Source organism: Mobula birostris, chromosome 3, assembly GCF_030028105.1.
Source record: "Mobula birostris isolate sMobBir1 chromosome 3, sMobBir1.hap1, whole genome shotgun sequence".
In the NCBI taxonomy this organism is placed as follows: domain Eukaryota; kingdom Metazoa; phylum Chordata; class Chondrichthyes; order Myliobatiformes; family Myliobatidae; genus Mobula; species Mobula birostris.
This window is the reverse complement of record NC_092372.1, coordinates 13,432,778-13,456,136: the sequence shown is the minus strand read 5'-3', so window position 1 is coordinate 13,456,136 and position 23,359 is coordinate 13,432,778. Positions and strand designations below refer to the sequence as shown.

The 23,359-nt window shown below is 41.2% G+C and overlaps 1 protein-coding gene across 4 annotated transcripts in view; it reads right to left on the bottom strand.

Moving 5' to 3' along the window:
- Window positions 1-23,359, bottom strand: part of LOC140194900 (WD repeat-containing protein 7) — a 619,189-nt gene that overhangs the window by 505,805 nt on the left and 90,025 nt on the right. For all 4 annotated transcript variants that reach the window (XM_072252235.1, XM_072252236.1, XM_072252237.1 and 1 more), the window contains 3 exons: window positions 15,136-15,283; window positions 10,059-10,307; window positions 4,358-4,578 (listed from right to left, as the gene is read on the bottom strand). In XM_072252235.1, the coding sequence (XP_072108336.1) occupies window positions 4,358-4,578; window positions 10,059-10,307; window positions 15,136-15,283 (618 nt within the window). The remainder of the gene's footprint in view (window positions 1-4,357; window positions 4,579-10,058; window positions 10,308-15,135; window positions 15,284-23,359) is intronic.

The window sequence follows — 23,359 nt, the reverse complement described above, 5'->3', positions numbered from 1 at the left end:
TGAATACAGTCCAAGAGCCAACAAACGCTCCTCATATGTTAGACCCTGCATTCCAGGAATCACTCTTGTAAATCTTCTCTGAACTCTCTCCAACATCAGAACATCCCTTCTAAGATAGGGAGCCCAAAACTGCACACAGTATTCTAAATGAGGTCTCACCAGTGCCCCATAAGGCCTCATCAACACCTTCTTACTCTTGTACACTATTCCTCTTGAAATGAATGCCAACATAGCATTCACTTTCCTTACCGCCAATCCAACTTGGTGGTTAACCTTTAGGGTATCCTGCACGAGGACCCCCAAGTCCCTTTGCACTTCCGATTTTTGAATTTTCTCTCCATCTAAATAATAATCTGCCCGATTATTCTTCTTCTGAAATGTACAACCGTACATTTCTCAACATTGTATCTCATCTGCCATTTCTTTGCCCACTCTCCTAAACTGACTAAGTCTCTCTGCAACCTTTCCGTTTCTTCAGCGCTTCCTGCTCCTCCACCTATCTTGGTGTCGTCCGCAAACTTAGCCACAACCATTTAATCCATAATCTAAATCATCGATATACATTGTAAAAAGAAGCGGCCCCAACAGCGACCCCTGCGGAACACCACTAGTAACCGGCAACCAATCAGAATAGGATCCCTTTATTCCCACCCTTTGCTTTCTGCCTATCAGCCAATGCTCCACCCATTCCAATATCTTTCCTATAATTCCATGGGCTCTCATCTTATTAAGCAGCCTCTTATGCAGCACCTTATCGAAGACCTTTTGAAAATCCAAATACACAACATCCACAGCCTCTCCCTTGTCAATCTTACTTGAGATTACCTCAAAAATTCCAATAGGTTGGTGAGGCAGGATCTTCCCTTCATGAAACCATGCTGGCTTGGGCCTATCTTGTCATGCACCTTGAGGTATTTCATAACTTCGTCCTTGAGGATCGACTCCAATAACTTTCCAACTACCAATGTCAGACTAATAGGTCTGTAATTTTCTTTTTGCTGCCTCCCTCCTTTCTTAAACAGCAGAACTACATTTGCGACCTTCCAGTCCTCCAGAACCATGCCAGAGTCTACTGATTCCTGGAAGATCATTTCCAATGCCTCCACAATCTCCAAAGCCACCTCCTTCAGAACTCGTGGGTGCACCTCATCCGGTCCGGGAGACTTATCTATTCTTAGTCCGTTTAGCTTCCCAAGCACTTTCTCTCTAGTAATCTTGACTGTACCTAATTCTATTCCCTGAGACCTCTGGCTATCAGTTATGTTGCTAATGTCTTCCACTGTGAAGACCGATGCAAAATACTCATTTAGTTCCTCTGCCATCTCTTTGTTACCCATTGTAATTTCTCCAGCATCATTTTCAATCGGTCCTATATCTATCCGTGTCACTCTTTTACTCTTCATATATTTAAAAAAACTCCTAGTATCCTTGTTAATGTTAATTGCCAACTTCCTTTCATAATTCATCTTTTCTTTCCTTATGACTTTCTTAGTTTCCTTCTGTAAGTTTTTAAAAGTCGTCCAGTACTCAGTTTTCCCACTAAATTTCGCTTCCTTGTATGCCGTCTCTTTTGCTTTTATTTTAGCCTTAACCTCTCTCGGTAGCCACATTTTTCCATTCATGATTTTCTTTTTTCTTGGAATATATTTTTCCTGCACTTTCCTTATTTCTTGTAGGAATTTCATCCAATTCTGCTCTACCATCCCTCCATCTTGCTTACTTTTCCAATCTACTTGGGCCAGTTCCTCTTTCACACCACTGTAATATCCTTTGTTCCACTGAAATATTGATACACCGGATACCAGCTTCTCCTTTTCAAATTTGAAACGGAACTCAATCATATTATGATCACTACTTTCAAGGGGTTCCATTATCTCCAGCTCCCTAATCGCCTCAGGTTCATTACACAACACCCAATCCAAAACAGCCAATCCCCTGGTGGGCTTATGGACAAGCTGCTCCAAAAAGCCATCCCGTAGGCATTCTACAAACTCCCTCTCCTGAGATCCAGTACCTTCCTGACTTTCCTAATCCACTTTCATATTATAAACCCCCATAATTATCTTGACATTTTCCTTCTGACACGCTTTTTCTATTTCCAGCTGTAACTTGTAGTCCATATCCCGGCTGCTGTTTGGAGGCTTGTATATAACTGCTATTAGTGTCTTTTTACTCTTGCCATTTCTTAAACTTTCTGTCGCTTCTTTTGATACTGTGCAGTAGCAAACCACCACCCTCCCCCACCCCGCCATTCTGGATAGTGATACAGCCTGTCAGAATTCTCTCTACGGTACATCTGTATAAATTTTCAAGTGTTTTAAGTGACAAACCAAATCTCCTCAAACTCCTAATGAAATATAGCCACTGTCTTGCCTTCTTCATAGCTTTATCGACATGTTGGGTTCAAAGACATACCGGGAAGGTTAATTAGTCATTGTAAATTGGCCAATGATTAGGTTAGAGTTAAATCAGAGTTGTCAGGAGTTACTGGGCAGCGTGGCTCGAAAGACCGGCTGTGCTATTCCGCATGGTGTCTCGCCTCTGAATAAAATAAATAAATAAGACCGTAAGACATAGAAGCAGAATTAAGCCATTCGGCCCTTCGAGTCAACCATCTCATCATAGTTGATCCGATTTTCCTCTCAGCCTCAATCTCCTGCCTTGATCCTTTCATGCTCCGACCTATCAAGAATTATCAAACTCTGCTTTAAATATACATAAAGAATTGGCCTCCACAGCTGTCTGTGGCAATGAATTGCACAGATTCACCACTCTCTGGCTAAAGAAATTCCTCCTTATCTTTATTCTAAAAGGAAGCATCTCTATTTTGAGGCTGTGTTCTCTGGTCTTAAACACTCCTACCACAGGAAACATTCTTACCACATCCACGCTATGAAGGCCTTTCACCATTCGACTGGTTTCAATTAGGTCACCCCTCATTCTTCTAAATTCCAGTGAATACAGCCAATCTGCCCCCAAGAATATTGGACCCCCTCTGCTTCAGGTGTAACCCATCCCTTTTGTACAGGTCATACCTTTCCAAGAGATCCCAATAATCCATAAATCTCAATCCCTGCCCCCCCACCAATTCTTCAGCCACACATTCATCTGCCAAATCATCCTAATCTTACCCTCACTGGCACGTGGCACAGGCAGCAATCCAGAGATTACTATTCTGCAGGCCCTCTTTCTCAGCTTTCTATCTAACCCTTTAAAATCTGCCTTCAGGAGCTCCTCACCTTGTCAACCTATATCACTGGTGCCCATATGTACCAAGACTTCTGGCTGCTCACCCTCATCCTTGAGAATCCCATGGACACGATCTAAGACATCCTTATCCTGGCACCAGGGAGGCAACATACCATCTGGGTGCCTCTATCGCACCCACATAACCTTGTCTCTGTTCCTCTGACTAATGAATCTCCTATTGACACTGCAGTCCTCTTCACCTCTCTGCTCTCCTGAGCAACTGCACCAGACTCGATGCCAGAGATCCGGTCAATGTTACTCCACTCAGTAGGTCGTCCCCCTCAACAGTATCTAAACTTGTACACTTATTATTGAGGGGAACGGCCACAGGTGTACTCTGCACTGGCTGTGCATTTCCCTTCCTTCTCCTGACAGTCACCCAGTTACCTGTCTCCTGCAACCTAGGAATGACTACCTCCCTGAGGCTCTTGTGTATCATCTCTTCATTCTCCCGTATGAGCCGAAGGTCATTGAGCTGTAGCTCCAGTTCCTTAATATGTTCTATTAGGAGGGATGGCTCAGAGCACCTGGTGCAAATGTGTTTATCTGGGAGACTGGACATCTCCCAGACGTCCCACATCCCTCAGAACACTGCCCCTAGAGCCATTCTCACTAATCTACAGATGAAGACTGAACAAATAAGGACAGAGACAGAGAGACTTACAAGATACTTCACCACACCCAAATACAATCTCACCTCAGCCTGATGAGCCAAAGCCACTGTACAAGTGCCACAGGGACATCCAAATCGATGATATTATTGAAGTTTTCATTATTTTTGAGTAACAAGTTCAAAAATTACCTTTATAGTCCATGATACCAGAATATTTCAAGAATGCCAAAAATACTATTACAAACAATATAATGCAAATGGCTTTTCTGTTCCAACTTTTAAATGAGTGGACCCAACAGTATTTAAAGCATACTAAGATATGAGTCATGGAGCCTTGGACAAAGTTTCCTTTCATTGCTTTTTTCAAGATCTGGCAATAAAAACTTGGATCAGTCTGTCCATTGAAGATACCGAGTACATGGAATGTAATAAATGTTTAACATTAAAGTTTACGTTTACATAAACTGAATTCTAAAACCTTTATAAAGAACTTACACTGCAGTTTTCAGGTGGAACTACCAGCTGGGTAATCTCTCCACCATGGACACAAAAGGTATGCTTCATTTCCCCCGAGTTGATGTCCCAGATGATTACAGAGAAATCTACCCCACCTGACACCAGGTAGCGTTGATCATACCGTGTTGCGACCTGGTGTAGGTACAACAGGCAGGTCACTTTGCCTCGATGGCCACGAAGTGTTCGGTGGGGTGGCCAACCTGAGGAAATACAAATTCATGCATAGAAATACTTAAATAACACTCTATTCAAAGACACAGAAAGCAATGCAATCACAGAATAAAGAACAGTGGAATACAATACAGGCTCTCCAGTCCATGACGTTGTGCCAATCCTTTAACCTACTGCAAGATCAATCCAATCCTTCCCACCCATATAAGACCATAAGACATAGGAGCAGTTTTAGGCCATTCAGTCCATCAAGCCTGCTCTGCTCTTCCATCATGGCTGATCCCGGATCCCACTCAACCCCATACATCTGCCTTCTTGCCATAGCCTTTGCTGCCTTGACCAATCAGGAAACGATCAACTTCCATCTTAAATATACCCATGGACTTGGCCTCCATCACAGTCTGTGGCAGAGCATTCCACAGATTCACTACTCTCCGGCTAAAAACAAATCCCTGCTTACCTCTGATTTAAAGGGTCACCTCTAAATTTTGAGGCTGTGTCCTCTAGTTCTGCACACCCCCACCATAGGAAACATCCTCTCCACATCCACCCTATCTAGTCCTTTCAACATTTAGTAAGTTTCAATGAGATCCCCCCTGCATTCTTCTAAAATTCAGTGAGTACAGGCCCAAAGCTGCCAAACACTTCCCATATGTCCAGTCCTTCACTTCTGGAATCATCCTCATGAACCTCCTCTGGACACTCTCCAACGACAACACATCTTTTCTGAAATATGGGGCCAAAAACTGTTGACAATACTTCAACTGCAGCTTGACTATTGTCTTATAAAGCCTCAGCATTATCTCCTTGTTTTTAATACTCTATTCCCCTTGAAGTAAATGCCATCATTTATTTATAGCCTTCCAATTTTTGCTTTTCATCTGTGCACCTACCTAAGAGTTTCTCAAATGTCTCTAATGCATCTGCCTCCATCATCATTGCCAGAGGTGCATTCTGCACACCCCATCCACCAATGTTGGTTGCCAGTCGAATCCAACACTGACAGGAGACCTGAACCAGATAGTTTTTAAAGTGAAAAAGTCATTGCAACGGATCTATTCCACTCCCTCGACCTCGGAAGTCTGGGTCCAGCATTACAAGTATTTGTCACAAACTGGGGTCTTCTTCATTGCAGTGGATGACATTGACTACTTCTGTACCTTGTCATGCCCTTCGGTCTCCACAAAGTGTTGCAGAACCACCTCCCTGGCGGTTGGATCTCACTGTTAATCTCATCCATCCAGTCCGCCAGAGCTGATTTCACATGCTAAGACAGGCACATCTACCACTCTGTGTGCAAAAAACCTACTTCTGACATTCTCCCTCCCATATTTTCCTCCCAACACCTTAAAGTGCTGTTTTAGCCATTTCCACTTAACAAATTGAGTTATAGAAACATAGAAACATAGAAAATAGGTGCAGGAGTAGGCCATTCGGCCCTTCGAGCCTGCACCGCCATTTATTATGATCATGGCTGATCATACAACTCAGAACACCACCCCAGCCTTCCCTCCATACCCCCTGACCCCCGTAGCCACAAGGGCCATATCTAACTCCCTCTTAAATATAGCCAATGAACTGGCCTCAACTGTTTCCTGTGGCAGAGAATTCCACAGATTCACCACTCTCTGTGTGAAGAAGTTTTTCCTAATCTCGGTCCTAAAAGGCTTCCCCTCTATCCTCAAACTGTGACCCCTCGTTCTGGACTTCCCCAACATCGGGAACAATCTTCCTGCATCTAGCCTGTCCAATCCCTTTAGGATCTTATACGTTTCAATCAGATCCCCCCTCAATCTTCTAAATTCCAACGAGTACAAGCCCAGTTCATCCAGTCTTTCTTCATATGAAAGTCCTGCCATCCCAGGAATCAATCTGGTGAACCTTCTTTGTACTCCCTCTATGGCAAGGATGTCTTTCCTCAGATTAGGGGACCAAAACTCCACACAATACTCCAGGTGTGGTCTCACCAAGGCCTTGTACAACTGCAGTAGTACCTCCCTGCTCCTGTACTCGAATCCTCTCGCTATAAATGCCAGCATACCATTCACCTTTTTCACCATCTGCTGTACCTGCATGCCCACTTTCAATGACTGGTGTATAATGACACCCAGGTCTCGTTGCACCTCCCCTTTTCCTAATCGGCCACCATTCAGATAATAATCTGTTTTCCTATTTTTGCCACCAAAGTGGATAACTTCACATTTATCCACATTAAATTGCATCTGCCATGAATTTGCCCACTCACCCAACCTATCCAAGTCACCCTGCATCCTCTTAGCATCCTCCTCACAGCTAACACTGCCACCCAGCTTTGTGTCATCCGCAAACTTGGAGATGCTGCATTTAATTCCCTCATCCAAGTCATTAATATATATTGTAAACAACTGGGGTCCCAGCACTGAGCCTTGCGGTACCCCACTAGTCACCGCCTGCCATTCTGAAAAGGTCCCGTTTATTCCCACTCTTTGCTTCCTGTCTGCTAACCAACTCTCCACCCACACCAATACCTTACCCCCAATACCGTGTGCTTTAAGTTTGCACACTAATCTCCTGTGTGGGACCTTGTCAAAAGCCTTATGAAAATCCAAATATACCACATCCACTGGTTCTCCCTTATTCACACTACTAGTTACATCCTCAAAAAATTCTGTGAGATTCGTCAGACATGATTTTCCTTTCACAAATCCATGCTGACTTTGTCCAATCATTTCACCGCTTTCCAAATGTGCTGTTATCACATCCTTGATAACTGACTCCAGCAGTTTCCCCACCACCGACGTTAGGCTAACCGGTCTATAATTCCCCGGTTTCTCTCTCCCTCCTTTTTTAAAAAGTGGAGTTACATTAGCCACCCTCCAATCCTCAGGAACTAGTCCAGAATCTAACGAGTTTTGAAAAATTATCACTAATGCATCCACTATTTCTTGGGCTACTTCCTTAAGCACCGTGGGATGCAGACCATCTGGCCCTGGGGATTTATCTGCCTTCAATCCCTTCAATTATGGAGAAAACAAAACAGAAGGAGCCTCTGTGTCTCATTATCCATTGTCTGACACATTGACCAAAATGCTCGCCCTGTTTCTCCACTCACCCTGCTAAGAAATTCCATTCAATTCTGCATGGTTTCTGAAAATATACTGTTTCATCTTAGATAGCTTTGGGAAAATAGTGAATCTAGATTTCTTTTAAAAGGATGCCATTGCAGCAAACCAACCTCAAGGTTAAAAAGCTGTAACAAATAACTCACCTGATTCACTCATGTTTCATAGTAGAAGCAATCGACCCTTCTTACTCAGTCTAGTCTTCCAGCTCACAAGAGTATTCACAAACTTTTTGAATAGTTAACCCAGTACTTCGTAAGTGTAGCCACCATTGCAATCTACAGAGACATAGCCAAAGCTTTTTTTTTGCCGGTTATGCTGCTGGTGTTTAGGGCAGCGATGAAGGTCCTCCATCTCAGGAGAAATTCATGGCTTCCTTCATCGAATATGAAGCTTCCACTTGGTTTTCTGTCAGTCATACAAGTCACGGGTATAGATTCGGGAATGCCTTCGCACACAGACGTGAAAGAATTCCTCATTGCTGTTTCTATAACAATTTTATTTGACCCGTCAGGATTGTTAGCCCTGAGATGAACCCCTGACCCTGAAGGATCAATAGACCACTCTTAGTCTGGCCTCTACCTTTTGATCTGTTTGGCATGCATGACTATACCAAGAGGCAAAGCATAAAGCCTTGACTCCAGCCAGCATAGCTCTCTGGATCATTGAGGCATGCAAGCCCCCAAATCACGATAAGGTTGTGGTCCTCTTGGAGGATAGCTAAATACATTAACACGAGGAAATCCACAGATGCTGGAATTTCAAGCAACACACATAAAACTTGCTGGTGAACTCAGCAGGCCAGGCAGCATCTCTAGGAAGAGGTACAGTCGACTTTTCGGGCCAAGAGGGTCTTTCTTTGTCGACTGTACCTCTTCCTAGAGATGCTGCCTGGCCTGATGTGTTCACCAGCTAAATACATTGATTGTTTATTTCCCTCAGTAGATTCTGCCCAGCTTGCTAAGTTCCTGCAGCATTTTGTGTGTGTTACTCAAGATTTGCAGCCTCTGCGGATCTCATATCTGTACAACTAAGTTAATGGCTAGAAAACCAGTTGTAGTAACTTCTGCTGGGACTGAAATATTGGCTGGAACCTGGGGGCAAGCCCTTGTCCATTAGGCTGCCAGAGGATCCTCAGAGAATCAGATGCACCATTTGAGCCCTAGTTGTCACTCAAAGCCTGTTCTCCCTCGTGGGATGGCTAAACTAGGCAAGCCTCCAGTTAATTCTCGTACAAGAGAAACAGACAGGCACATTTATTTTTCCCTCAAGATTTTTCCAATGATTTGAGAAAAATGGGGAAGTTACAAACATTTACCATAACCTGTTCGGCTTTGGAATGCGGGAGGAAACTGAAGCATCTGGAGGAAACCTACAGGATCACAAGGAAAACATACAAACTCCTTACAGACAGTGGCACAATTGAACCAGCGTTGCTGGTGCTATAATAGAGTTACACTAACTGCAATGCTACTAGCCGCCCCAATCATAGAGGTGAGGTGCTATAGTCATTTTCATGGTGAGAAGGCAGGGAGAATGGGGTGAGAGGGCTAATAATTCAACCACAATAGACTGGCAGACAGACTCAATGGGCCAAATGGCTGAATTCTGACCCTACTGTATGCCTTCCGGCCTTACACCAATTTTAAAGTGAAATCCGAATCTGAAATGACCAGAACAAATAATCATCTGGCTCCTTTTGCTTATGCTACCACCTGCTCCCATGGCTTCATGTGACCCTGCTCGGGGGGATAAACAGGTGCTACACCTGTCCCAAGAATGACTTGCAGGCTAGCAGAGAAAAGGAGTCCTTTATACCTCCTTTGGTAGAGACACAACTCCACCCTGCCACCCATCATTGCAGGTTAAGCAAAAGAATTATCTTGTATGGCTTTAGTTTCCTTTTCTTTCTTGCTATTATTTAATTTCCATTTGGATTCTCATGAACTGTTATTGATTCTTCCTCCTAACCTTGTACTCCCTCACAAAACCCACTACTGATTTTTCATCCTTGTAAAACCCTTTTATTAAAACCCAAGCTCTTAGTTACCTGCCCCATTATCTCCTACAGAGCAAGATCATTGCATTTCTGGAGAGAAAGATCTCCAAAGCTTATTCACAACATCAGGAATTCCTGATTTTGATTATAAATCACAAATCTGAAGGAAACTGTCTGCAGTTACACATGTAAATGCTGAAATTTCCCTTCAAAGTATAAGTACAGGCATTTGTTGAAATCAACCATATATGATTTTGAAATGTTTACTTTCTAAATCATGCAGGCAAATGAGAATTCAAGTAGGTGGAAAATTGTGTCTTATAAACCAATCTAATACCTTTGTTTAAAAAAATATTGCAACAGATGATGTGAGAGCATTCAGTTCAAGCCATAGATGAAGATATTTTACCTCTTCTCAGCATGTGTTCTCCTTGCAGTAACTGGACAATAGCCGTTTGAGTGGCTGGAACAATAACAATACTGCCATCTTCACGACCACATACCAGACGCCCATGAGAGGGAATATAAACACTGGCTGTCACTTTCAGAGGCTCCTCCTTGCCAGGCTGTGTACTCAGTTGGTCTATAATTCCTGCAGGCCTTGGAAACTGATAATCAAATGTTTCTTGCAAGCATGAAGAGGTGGTAACGTTCAACTCTGTGAAAGAAATTTGAAATCCAATAAATTATACACAAGGTATAATAAAGTGATCAGAGAGAAAGTGATTTCAGTTTCATTAATTTGCTCAACCACCTGCGTATTGCAATGCAAAAAGTAAATATTTACTGAGAACAAAATTCTGAAGTTGTGAAAATCTCTGAACCTGCTAAATTCTTGGATGTAGCAGCCACCCCAGGTCCAATTAAGGGTGTACTTTTTAAAAATTGTAAGTGGTGGGTGCGTGGAATACACTGCCAGCAAAGTTGGTAGAGGCAGATACAACAGGGTCTTTTAAGAGATGCTTAGATAAATATATGGAGCTTAGAAGAATAGAGGGCTACGCAGTAGGGCAATTCTATGCAGCTTCTAGAGTAGGTTACATGGTCGGCACAACATTGTGGGCTGAAGGGCCTGTAATATGCTGCAGGTTTTCTATATTTCTACATTTTTTACAATCACAAGTCACTGGTGGATACAAAGAAAATCAAGTACTGCGGGACCAGCTCATCAGTAAGTTGCTCGATAGCAATGGCGTTGGACCTCCTGCGTACCATTGTTTGTGTTGTTGTCTGGACTTATTCTGTACCATTGTGACAAGACAGTGCATGATCCAACAAACAGAGCAAGTGATTGTCTTCAACCAACACACATAAAAGTTGTTGGTGAACGCAGCAGGCCAGGCAGTATCTCTAGGAAGAGGTACAAGCGACGTTTCGGCCGAGACCCTTTGTCAGGACGAACTGAAAGAAGAGCTAGTAAGAGCTAGTAAGTGATTGTCTTCGACATTTTTATTGGAACATTGGTTTGTAGAATACCGCAAGTCCGGTTCATTGGTGAGACTGACGGTGGGGCAGTTGCGCTGCCTCAGATGTGATAAGGGCTAGGCCTAGACCACGGGGTCACCTCGGAGGCAGTGACCTGCTGCAGTTGCCCAGGAGAGGACAGCCGAGGTGACGTGGGAGAGTGCAGGGGTCTCTGCTGGACAGGCTGGAATCCATGCCGGGTTGGGACTAGGCCCTCCCATTGGTACTGCCCTCTGGCTTTCACTGGGAGGAGAATAAGCTGGACCAGGACAACCCACAATCATGCCACACAGGGACTTTAGCTATGTTATTTTTTTCTTTGTGACTGCACGCATGGTTATGATTTCAGAAAAACATCCAGTGTGCTGTTGGTAATGTGTTTTGAATCTTGGCCCCAGAAGAATGAGGTTTCATTTGGCTATATTTATGTATAGCTGAATGATAATTACACTTGAACTTGAACTAGTGTCATCAGCAGCTTTATAGATGCCATTTAAGCTGTGCCTACCTCATGTACTGACCCAATGAGGTCATTGACCTGAAACACAAAACTATAAATTATACCTTCCACAGTTACTGCCTGGCCAAAAAGGTGATTTTGGTATATTTGGTGCTTAATTTCACCTTAACAGAATCCACCACCATCATACATTTGCAAGTTTTCACCTTACACAGGAAATTCAATACGAGTTAGAAAAAAATTACCTGCACTGAACTTTCTCTGCAGCTGTTACACTTCATTCTGTATTTTGTTATCATCTTACCTTGTTCTACCTGAATGTACTGTGTAATCAATTGATTCTATGAACTGTATGCAGGATAAGCTTTTCACTGCCTCTTAGATCTTGACAATAACAAATCATGTCCAGTCCCAGCCATCCAAAGAGCAATAACATCGTGACTAAATAAAAATTACATTGCTAGTGAATGATTGTGAAGGGAAACTGGATTTGACAGGACATAGTAATAAATTAAAGACGGTCATAATTATTGAGGTTTGGACAGGCAATGCCATGGAAGGTTTCAGGTCACCACAAAGACCTACAAATACCAACAGGCTAGGATGAAGATGATAAGAATAATGGATTAAATGTTTTGATAGAGACTAAAATTTATAGAAGTGGGCAGTGAGAAAACAGTATGCAAGACAAGCTTATCACTATATCACGGTACATGTTACAATAAATCAAAATTCAACGTAAATTTATTATCAAAGTATAGATTATGTCACGAAGTACAACCCAGAGATTCGCTTTCTGAAAGAAAAATTTATTAAATCACAGTTGGCAAGGAAAACAAAGTGAAAGAGTTTATGGAATACACAAAAAGGGATACCAAAGGAGCTAATGTCACTCAACTTCACTTGCCCCATCATGGAAATGTTCCCACAATCCACATATGGACTCAGTTTCAAAGCAGAAGAGACCATGGACCAATATGTTAAAATAGTTGGTCACTGGGAAATCTTGCTTGTTGTGGATGGAGCAAAAGTGCTTGACATAGTGGTCCCCCCAAATTACATCAGGTTTCATCAAAATAGAGGAGGTTGCATTAGGACCACGGGATACAGCAGGTGATCCCAAGAGATTTGCAGGTGAACTGTACCCAGGTCATCTTCAGGGAGCAGTGTCTCAGAAAGGCAGTGTCCATTATTAAGGACCTCCAGCACCCAGGACATGCCCTTTTCTCACTGCTACCATCAGGTGGAAGGTACAGAAGCCTGAAGACACACACTCATCGATTCAGGAACAGCTTCTTCCCCTCTGCCATCCGATTCCTAAATGAACATTGTACCCTTGAACACCACCTCACTTTTTTATTATTTTTTATGTTTTTGCACTATTTTAATCTATTCAATATACATATACTGTATTTTTTTTTTCCTTCTGTATTATGTATTGCATTGAACTGCTGCTAAGTTAACAAATTTCACGACACATGCCGGTGATAATAAACCTGATTCTGATTCTGGAGGAGGGTGGTGGTGAAGGAGAAATGGTGTTGTTGAGAAAGAAGCGGAGAGATTCAAGTTCTTCTTGATGGGAGATAGAAGTGCATATGGAGTTGCCATCCATGGTGAAAATGAGCTGATCATGTGAGAGGCAGAGTTAAGTAGTTATAGCCTCCAACGGCAACTCCTTTGCTTGCATCTTCAAAAACAGTTCTATTTCCATCTTTAATATCTCTATGCTTCCCTTTCAAGGTCACTAGTTCAAGCCTCAGCTGTGGCAGTGTGTTTGTGTCCTTGAGCAAGACACTTAACCACACACTGCTCTAGTCTGTGTGAGGAGTGGCGGCCCACACAGACTTCCAATCTGTGCCTTGTAAGGCATGAAAATGCCGGACGCAGGCCTCTCATGGTCTGAGTCGACATTCCCCACTCCCTTTCAGGGTTCTTTTGAAGACCCTGACCTGGAGTTACATGTTGACGATGGTTCTTTGTAGGAATGGGACCCACTCTCGGGGTTCCACAATCGGCCGCTATTCGGCATGCCAAAGGCTTGGCCTAAGATTTCGGCTCAGATTTGGAAGCCTAGGATCTTGAGGAACTGGAGGCAAGCGGATCAAGGGTCGGTGTCGCCACAGGAGACCCGTGTGTCGTTGGGGGAGTTGGAACATCTGCTGTGTGTCTGGGGACCCAGGATCCTTGTGATCTCCAGGCACAGAGCTCGAAAAAAGCGATGTAACAGACTTTTAACATTGTAAACCTGCTCGTTGGAAAATGGAGTCACCTCTTTCTCCCTTATTAGGAGGGAGGGAGCCTACAGCATGTCGAATTATCGGTGAACAAGGTAGTCTTTGGGGTAACTGCAAGTCTGTGTCTTTGCTACTGCTTTGCTCACGCTTGAGTACTGGTAGCAGGTGTGCTTTATTTTTGCCGGTGGGGAGGAGGGGGACTGTTGTACGCTGCCGTTTACGCGAGGGAGGGGGGAGCTGGAGGGGACTTTGGGGTTCTAACATTTAACTGTCGTTCATTCTTGGGGCACTTCTCTGTTTTCATGGATGGTTGTGAAGAAAAAGCATTTCAAGGTGTATAATGTATACATTTCTCTGACATTAAATTGTACCTTTGAAACCTTTTGAGATCATCTGTTGCCTACAGTCATCTGATTGATGTTAAGGCTAGTTACAGAGAGATAAACAGGAACAAGATAAAGCTGTGAAATGCAGGTCAGTAATGTCACTGAAAACCAGAAATCAAGGGGAGAATACAGGATACGCACAGTAGATCAGACAGCATCTATAGAGATGGAAAACGTAATGAGTGCCTTGCATCAGAAATTTAGTGGTAAGTGAGCTAGTAGATAATGGATTGGGGTGAAAATTGAGGGGTAGGAGAAAGAAAGCTCAATTATGCTTAAAGTAAATAAAGTCATCACCTTCCCTGATATGGGTGCAAAAGAAGATTATTTTACGCAGGACAGTTATAATTTGGAATTTGTCGCTGAGCCTGTAGGAACAGCAGAGAGTTGTGGACACAGGTCAGCACATCACAGGAACCAGCCTCCTCTGCATGGACTCTGTCTATACTTCTCAGTGCCTCAATAAAGCAGCTAGCATAATCAAAGACCCCATTCATCTTGCACACTGTCTCTTCTCCTGTCTCCAACCAAAGACAGAAAAGCCTGCAATCACATACCATCAGGCTCAGAGAACTGTTTTAGCCCACTGTTATAAGACCATTAAATAGTTCCCTAGTGTGCTAAGTAGAACTCTTAACCTCACCTCAAAGATCTCCTACCTTATTGTTTATCTGCACTGTACTTTCTCTGTAGCTGTTATACCTTATTCTACATTATTATTGTTTTATCTTGTTCTTCTTCAATGCACTGTGTAATAATCCAAACAGTGTGCAAGACAGCTTTTTCACTGTATCTTGATACATGTGAGAATAATAAACCAATTCCAGTTGCAATTCCAACATGACAAACTGTTGGAAGTAATTCCAATAGATTCTAGACTGGAATTTCAATTCTAATTCCTAGACAATCATAGTAGTTTGAATTAATAAGCACCTTTACCTTGAACAGAATCTTTCTGATGTGAGTCAACTGTTTCAGGAATACACCATATCAGGAGTCTCCCTGACGAATCTCCCTGAATCAGCAGTTTATGGAAGGGCTCCCTACGGCCATAGAAGAATCGGGTAACAGGAGGGCAAATGAGGAGCTGTAGTGTGAGAAAAAAAACTTAAGTTATTTCTACTTAGTTCACTGTATGAACAACAACTTCACTTGTTGGCATTATGTTATAAACATCAGTAACAAAATGAAAAAAATGTGCAAAGCTTCATTTAGCCAGGAACTGTTATTCGAGTGAACTATACGCAAAATTATAACCAATTATATTGGTTCCTTAAGGCTGTCTCAGCCAGGGGAGGTAGTGGGGATAGAGCTCCCACTATCTTTAAAAGCTCCAAATGCCAAGAGTCTCAAATAGTCTCTGACGTCCAAGTACAGCTTCCAGACTTCATGTGTGGCTTAACTACTAAGCCTGGCAAACCATTTCTACTGACAGAAGTATTAAAAGTGGGTTGCTGGCTCCTTAAAAACAGTCGCATCAGGTAAATGGAGCTCATCAGCCATGGTTGGCAGCTCTCATCTCAATCCTCCGCTGCCTCGTGGCTATGCCCACAGGAAAGGCTTTGGGAGTAAACCCTGCAGAAATATACAGAGTTGAAGTCCCTAAGGCAGTCCGACATTGAGTTCAATGCTGACTGGCAACTCCTGTGATGCCACTGTAACAGTTTTTGCTGTTCCTTTGGATTCATCAGCTGCATGGAGAAGAAGAACATGCTACATGGGCAACAGTTTGCTCTCCATATCATACTAACCCAGTTTGTGTATCATGTAAACAGCTAGGACGCAACATCCATCATCAACCCTATCCAACAGAAGACCTCAAATAAGTGAACTAAGTTGTGTAAAGGTTTTAGTACACAATACGTTAAATAAACACAAGAGGTTCTCTGCAAATGCTAGAAATCCAGAGAAACACACACCAAATTGTCGAAGAGCTCAAAAGGACAGGCAGTATGTATGGAGGGGAATAAGCAGACAGTGTTTTGGATTGAGACTCTGCATCAGGACTGGAAAGGAAGAGGGAAGATGCCAGAATAAGAAGTGGGGGGAGGGGAAGGAGTACAAACATGGTCTTCTCCAATCAGATTCCTTCTTCATCAGCCCTTTACCACTTATCACCTTCCAACTTCTCATGTTATTTTTATTTTATTTCAGAGATACAGCGCGGAATAGGCACTGAGCCTCACTGCCAGGAACCCACTGATTTAACCTCACCCTAACCACAGGACAATTTAAAATGACCAATTAACCTACTAACTGGTACATCTCTGAACTGGAGGAGGAAACCGGAGCACCCAGACAAAACTCACACACACACATATGGGAAAAACGTACAAACTCTTTTACAGAGGATGCCAGAATTAAACTCCAAACTTCATCTCCACCCACCCATCTTCACCCTCACTGGGTTTCACCCATCACCTTTCAAGTTGTGTGTGCTGCTCTGATATTTTAAATATGCACTTCTGAAGCTGCAAAAAGAAATGCACTGTAATCAGTTCTACTTGAATATGGTTATAAAAAAGCGCATTTCCTGAGTTTCATTGGAAGAAACAGTGTCCTCTGATTCCTGCTCTTCCTCTTCAAGACCTCAGGTACCTGTCTGTTACAAAGGAAGACATGCAGGAACTCAGAATTAAAAACACACAAAAGCAGAAATATTTCAGAGATCATGGAAAGAATCCAAGTTGACTATGAGCTTGGACACATGAGACTGCAGAAACTAGAATCTGGAGCAATCTTCTGAAGTAAATTACTAGACTGAACACCATCTGTGGAGTGGGGTGTGGGGGATGTGATGGGGATGAAATTATTGACAGTTCAGGTCCAAATACCACATCAAATTTCAAAGTAAATTTATTATCAAGTGCATACATGTCACCAAATACAACAGTGAGATTCATTTTCTTGCAGGAATTCACAGTATATACAAAAGAAACACAATAAAATCAATGAAAAGCCGCACTCAACAAGATGGAGAAACAACATGTAAGAGACAATACACTGTGTAAATACACAAAAACCCAAAATAATAATAATAAACAAACAAATATTGAGAACATGAGATGAAGAGTCCTTGAGAGCGAGTCCATAGGCTGTGGGAACAGTTCAGTGATGGGGTGAGTGAAGTTATCACCTCTGGTTCAAGAGCCTGATGGTTGTGGGATAATAACTATTCCTAAACCTGGTGGTGTGGGGTCTTGAGGTTCCTATACTTCCTTCCTGATGGCAGCAGTGAGGAGAGAGCACAGTCTAGATGGTGAGGATCCTTGATGATGGATGCTGCTTTTCTGTGATAGTGCTCCTTGTAGATGAGTTCAATGGTGGGCATGGCTTTACCCACGATGGACTAGGCTGTATCCACTATAGTGAGTAGGTTTTTCCATTCAAAGCCATTGGTGTTTCCATACCAGGTCATGATGCAACCAGTCAATATACTCTCCATCGTAAATCTATGAAGTTGACATTTCGAGATGTTGAGGGTCTGCTTCTACTTCTCACACACAGAAGCATAATGACCAACATAACGCTTTTCAGTGCCAGTGATTCACGCTGCTATCATTAAGCAGGATTAAGGAGGTTGTTCATTCTCCCTGTGACTTCATGGGTCTCCTCTGGTTTCCTCTCACATACATTCCAAACTTGTCACCCAGCTTATCGCTCCATATTTGTTAACTTCCTTTAAAATTATTCTTAATTAAGTTATACAGAAAGTAGAACTTAATTCTTTTGTAAATTAATTTACTGCAACATTTTTAACATTTCTTAAATCATCCTAAATCGATTAATTAAAAGGTAGTCAAATGGTTTACAAGAGCTGTATTATCCTGTGCACACCAGAATTAAATTGATGTAGACTCAGGTCATTTATCCTAATCTGATAATATTAGTATTTGTGCTCCATGAGAAAGTGCATCTAACCACATTTGTCCATCTTGTTTGTGAATCCTTCCTGCATCTCCTTTTCAATTGTGCATCTATGAATTGAAGGGGCTGCATAAATGTTTGGTTTGTTTCTTTGTTCTGGAAGAAAAAGTCACGGTCAACAGCACAGACATTCATGAGTTACCTTGAGAGATGGACAGGCAAAAGTTTTAGAACTTCTCAGATTAAAGACAGATTGGGGAAAACCATGATCGCCCTCTTCATATGACACATGTGTATATGTATAGTTGTATATATGTATTTGTAAAATTTTTCAATTCTAACAATTATTATTGATCTCCAACTACTGAAAACTAGAATGCTGATGGCTCACCCATGAATATCAGCTCCATTCACATTAGACTATGCACTGTCATCAATGGTTAAAAATCAAAAGTCAAAGTAAATTGATTATTAAAGTACATATATGTTAATATGCACCATCTTGATATATATCATATAATATGCATTTGCTTGCAGGTATTTACAGGAAAATAATGAAATGTAATATAATTTATGAAAAACTATACATAACAAAGACTGACAATGAAAAGCTAAACATAAACACAAAGACTGACAAACAATGGTAGTAAGTAATATATAGAATCAAGGGATGGATGCAACTCTTTTCTGGCTCAGACCTAATCACTTGATCATTGATCCTTCCTAATAAAAAGACAAGTTTTAAAATTGTTTCTAAATGGCACTAATCATCAGAAACATTTACAAAGAGTGGAAAAGATTTTTCAACAGCATGAAGCATAAGAGCAGCTTGTATCTGTAGTCTAGTCGTCACTCGTGCCCTGATTTGTCTCAAGCAGATGTTGCAATGGCAAGGATGACAGGATATTCAAAACCATGAAAGATCAAAGATAAAAATTAGTTTTATTCATCACATGTACATCAAAACATTTCCTTAAGGCTGTTATAGCCAGGGATGGTAGTGAGGATAAGCTCCCTCTACTTATTAAATGCTCCCAATGGCTAATGTCTCAAATAGCTTCTGACAACCAAGTCCAGCTCCTGGCCTACATGTGTGGCTAGCTACTAAACACAGCGGAACTGTTTTTACTGACAGAAGGAGGGGCTGGGAGGGGGGGGGGTACTGGCATCTTAAAACTATTCACCTTGGGCAGATAGGCTTGTCAGCTGTGGTTGGCAGCTCATCTAGGAGAAGGAAAACTCTTGTCTCGAACTTCCACAGCCTAGTGGTTATACCCACACATAGGGAAGGTTTCGGGAGTGAACGCAGAGGAAAAAATCCGGAGCTGGAGTTCCTAAGGCTACGTTGAGTTCAATATTGACTGATAACGCCTGTAATGCCGCTGATGCCAAACTGTGTTGGTCTCTGCTGTTCCTGTAGATTCATCAGCTGTGTGGAGAGGGGGCACCTGCTGCATGGGCAACAGCTTTGCTCTCCACATCATACTGGCTTAGCTCGCTGTAACATATCATGTTATAGCTGGGACACAAACTCCATAGGGACAACATACACAGTCTGACAATTATACTTGGGCAGCCCACAAGTGTTGCCATGTTTACAATGCAAATGTAGCATGCCAACAACATACTAACCCTAACCTGCATGTTTTTGGAATGAGGGAGGAAATCAGAGCACCTGAAGGAAACCCACCCAGTCACAGGGAGAAGGTTCAAACTCCTTACAGCCGCTACACTACCACGCCAAGCCAATTTAACATATATTTAAGAGGGATATGGGCCAAAGACGGGCATATCAGACTAGCTTTGATCAGTTTCTTTGTCAGTTTAGATGAATTGGGTTGAAGGACCCATTTCCATGGTGTATAAATCTACAATTATAATATGAACTGCATTAAATCAAAATGAGGGGCCTTATTCACAGTTCTCAAGGCAGCAAGAGGTGGATTTCAATTACTGCTCCCATTACCAATCCCTAGTAAAGAGCTATGTAGTGTTACTTTTATACCAATATCAGTTGTAGAAAGTTAGCTTAATCTGCACAAATACATCCAGAGAAAACCTTGCATAACTATAATTTTTTACTTAAATCACCACTACTGAGGATCGCTACCACCCATCCCATAACTCTTTGACCCACTAACATCAGGAAGGAGGTACAGGAGCATCAGGATGAGGACTGCCAGACTAGGTAAACAGCTTCTTCCCTCAGACTGTGAGATTAATGAACACCCTGTCCCACCGAGGGCAGCAAGCTGTTTACTGTACTGTTTACTGCTTACCTGCACTGTGCACTACTTGTATCTTATTAATTTATTGTAATATTTTCTTTTATGTGCTGTCTGTGATATATGTTTTGTGGGTGCACTGTGGTCCAGAGGAATGTTGCTTCATTTGGTTGTATATATGTACAGTCGGACAACAATAAACTTGGACTAGAATAATTAGGTAAATCTGTCAATATACAAAGACTTTGACCATGACAAATGACATCTGGACATACAGATTCAAACATGCGGAGATGGAATAAGCAGCAAGCTGAGAGAGGAGCCCAATGGCTAGAAATGGAAGGATAAGGACTCGGACTCTCAATAAATAGAAACAATCCTCCAACCTTACACTAGATAAATGAAAACCAGAGAAACTGTAGGTGCTGGAAATCTGAAAGATAAACAGATTTCAAGGTGGAAGGTACTTCATCAGATTCAGATTTATCACATGTACATCGAAACATAAAATTAAATGCTTCATTTGTGTAAAACCAACCCACCTAAGGATGTGCTGCGGATAGCCTGGTTGTTACCAAGGTAGGAATGTTTAAAAAAAAAATTAAAGAATTCTAAAAACACACACTTAGTGATTCAGGAATAGCTTCTTTCCCTCCACCATCCGATTTATAAATGTGCATTGAACCTGTGAACACTTTCACAACTTTGTTTATTTCTGTTTTTTGTTTGGGGCATTTCTGCTGAATTTATCAACAACTTTTTTTAAATGATAATTATTTTTAAAGTACTTAAAGCTTAGTCCTATTTTGTGTGGACAGGCCATATTCTGGACAATTTTCCATTTGGAGACGAGAGAAAGCAGATGCTGGAACCTGGAGCAACAAAATAATCTGAAGGAACTCAGCAGATCAAATAGCATCCAGATAGAGTAGGAAGGAAGGGAACTGTCAATGTTGAACCAGGATTAAATTTTCCAGATTGTTCAGGAGATGCCAGTTTTATACTTGTTCAAGAACAGTTTGATTAAAGACGCAGGTAGAGCTGTAGCACAAATCGACGACATTCTATAATCTATGTTGTAACCAGTGCCCTCAGCTTCTCCATCATATGAAATGAAATGAAATAAAATAAAATAAAATAATTCAAGTTGCTTGTAGACTGGATTTCGTGACAGTGGGAAGCTCACAGAGTGGCTAAAATGGTTCCTCCACTAGGCACTTCCAGCTGAAAAGAAGGATTTGCATCACAGTTCAAGTAATTACAACTGAATATCTTAAATATAATAGCAATACAGCTGTAAAAAAAGAAATATTAGTTTCTGAGATAAAATCACAGATTTTTTTTTACAATTCTATTTGTTCTCATGACTTAGTTCCATAGCAACCAATATCCTCTGCCCAATGCTGAATATTTATCACTGTTAACTGAATCTACAAAATCCTTCGTCACATATTGACAAGGTTGTGTGCAAGCTGCCCACCATCATTGGCTTCCTTAAAAAATGAATTCAGCATATAATCACAGAAGAACTTCATCTTTATAAATTTTATAAAAACTGGCATAAATTTCCCTTGCCATTGTTTTGTTTCAGCATTGACAATACTCAAGATTTTCAATCTTCTAGAAAATTCCATTTGTTTTCTCCAAGCAAAGAAAGCAATTCAAATGAAGTGGAATGGCATAGGCAAACCACAAAAGATAAAGAAAAATATGTGAAAATAGACATTTTTCAATTATTAATCAGAATAGTTGTGCACTCTATTTTTGAACTAATATTAGTTATTGCATTCAAAATTGTTCTCAAACCATCAACGTACTCCCACTTCCTGGCAAATGGTGCAAACTGGGTAAGTCTACTTAAATCCTTTGTGTCATATTTGATTACAATTTTTCTTAGAGCAAACATCCACACCACCATGCTTCCATATGAACCTCTGGTTTTACCTCCGGCAGAGTTCACCCTCCACTGAAAAACTTTTCAACACTTCATTTCCTTGCTCAACTCATCTGTTAAGTTCCTCATTCATCTGCTCTCATATCTCAACTTGGCAATTACGACTAATATTGTATTACATGGAACATAGCAATCAAACCAGGCGTTTCTGACTGCAAAATCATACATTTAGTCTGCAACTATTTCTTGATCAATTAATTATATCTTTTTGACAGTATTAATTATTATAATTTTGTTATATATTAATATAATAATATTATTAGAAAAAATGGTAATAATTAATAGAAGCAAGGAGAAAATACAGACAGAGTATTTCTAGCTTGTTATATTTAAGCATTTCACAGGTTTCTTCCTGAATAATCTCAAGGAAGAATCCTTATTTTGTAAATAAAATATCAAATCTTTATATGATTATTGGACTTAAAAATGTATTTACAAAAACTTTAACATTTTTGTCTCCTTAGCTGATGCCAATTATTAAAAATTGTTGAACTGTCTGTACTTCCGCCCAGAAGTGTTAGTGCACTAAACACGCGTTTATACATTGAATATACATATTCAGAAATTATTAAAACACAAGTATGATTCCATGTATTTATATAAATACATTTGTTTCATGCATAGCCAAGCAGCACAGAAGCACAAAATCATCACTGAGGAAAACAGTTTCTACAAGCAAAAGTGACTGTGGAAAGTCAGGCATAAAGGGCTGTACTAATCAGCAGGACGTACAACTAACACTCATTCAAATCTATCGACTGAACAACAAAGCAAGATAATACTAAACACAACTTGGCCCAGGTCTCGAGTGAAGCTGATTATTCTTAAATTTGTAGCGCTTTTCACAGCTCTACAGTGAAGTGAAATGTACAAAAGAAAATAGATAACATCTAAAGTTAGAGTAATGTCAAAGGTAATTATATAATCGCTGGGTAATAAACGTATAACCTAGCCATCTCTCTTGATTTTCCATTAGCGCCATAGACTAATGCTATTATCAGTGTCCTAGGAATTATTATTCTCCAAGCAGTGAACTTATTCATCCATTCAATATACAGTATGGCCAAATCAAGATTCCCTGCCACTTCTACAGCTTGAATTAGAAATATAATTTAAT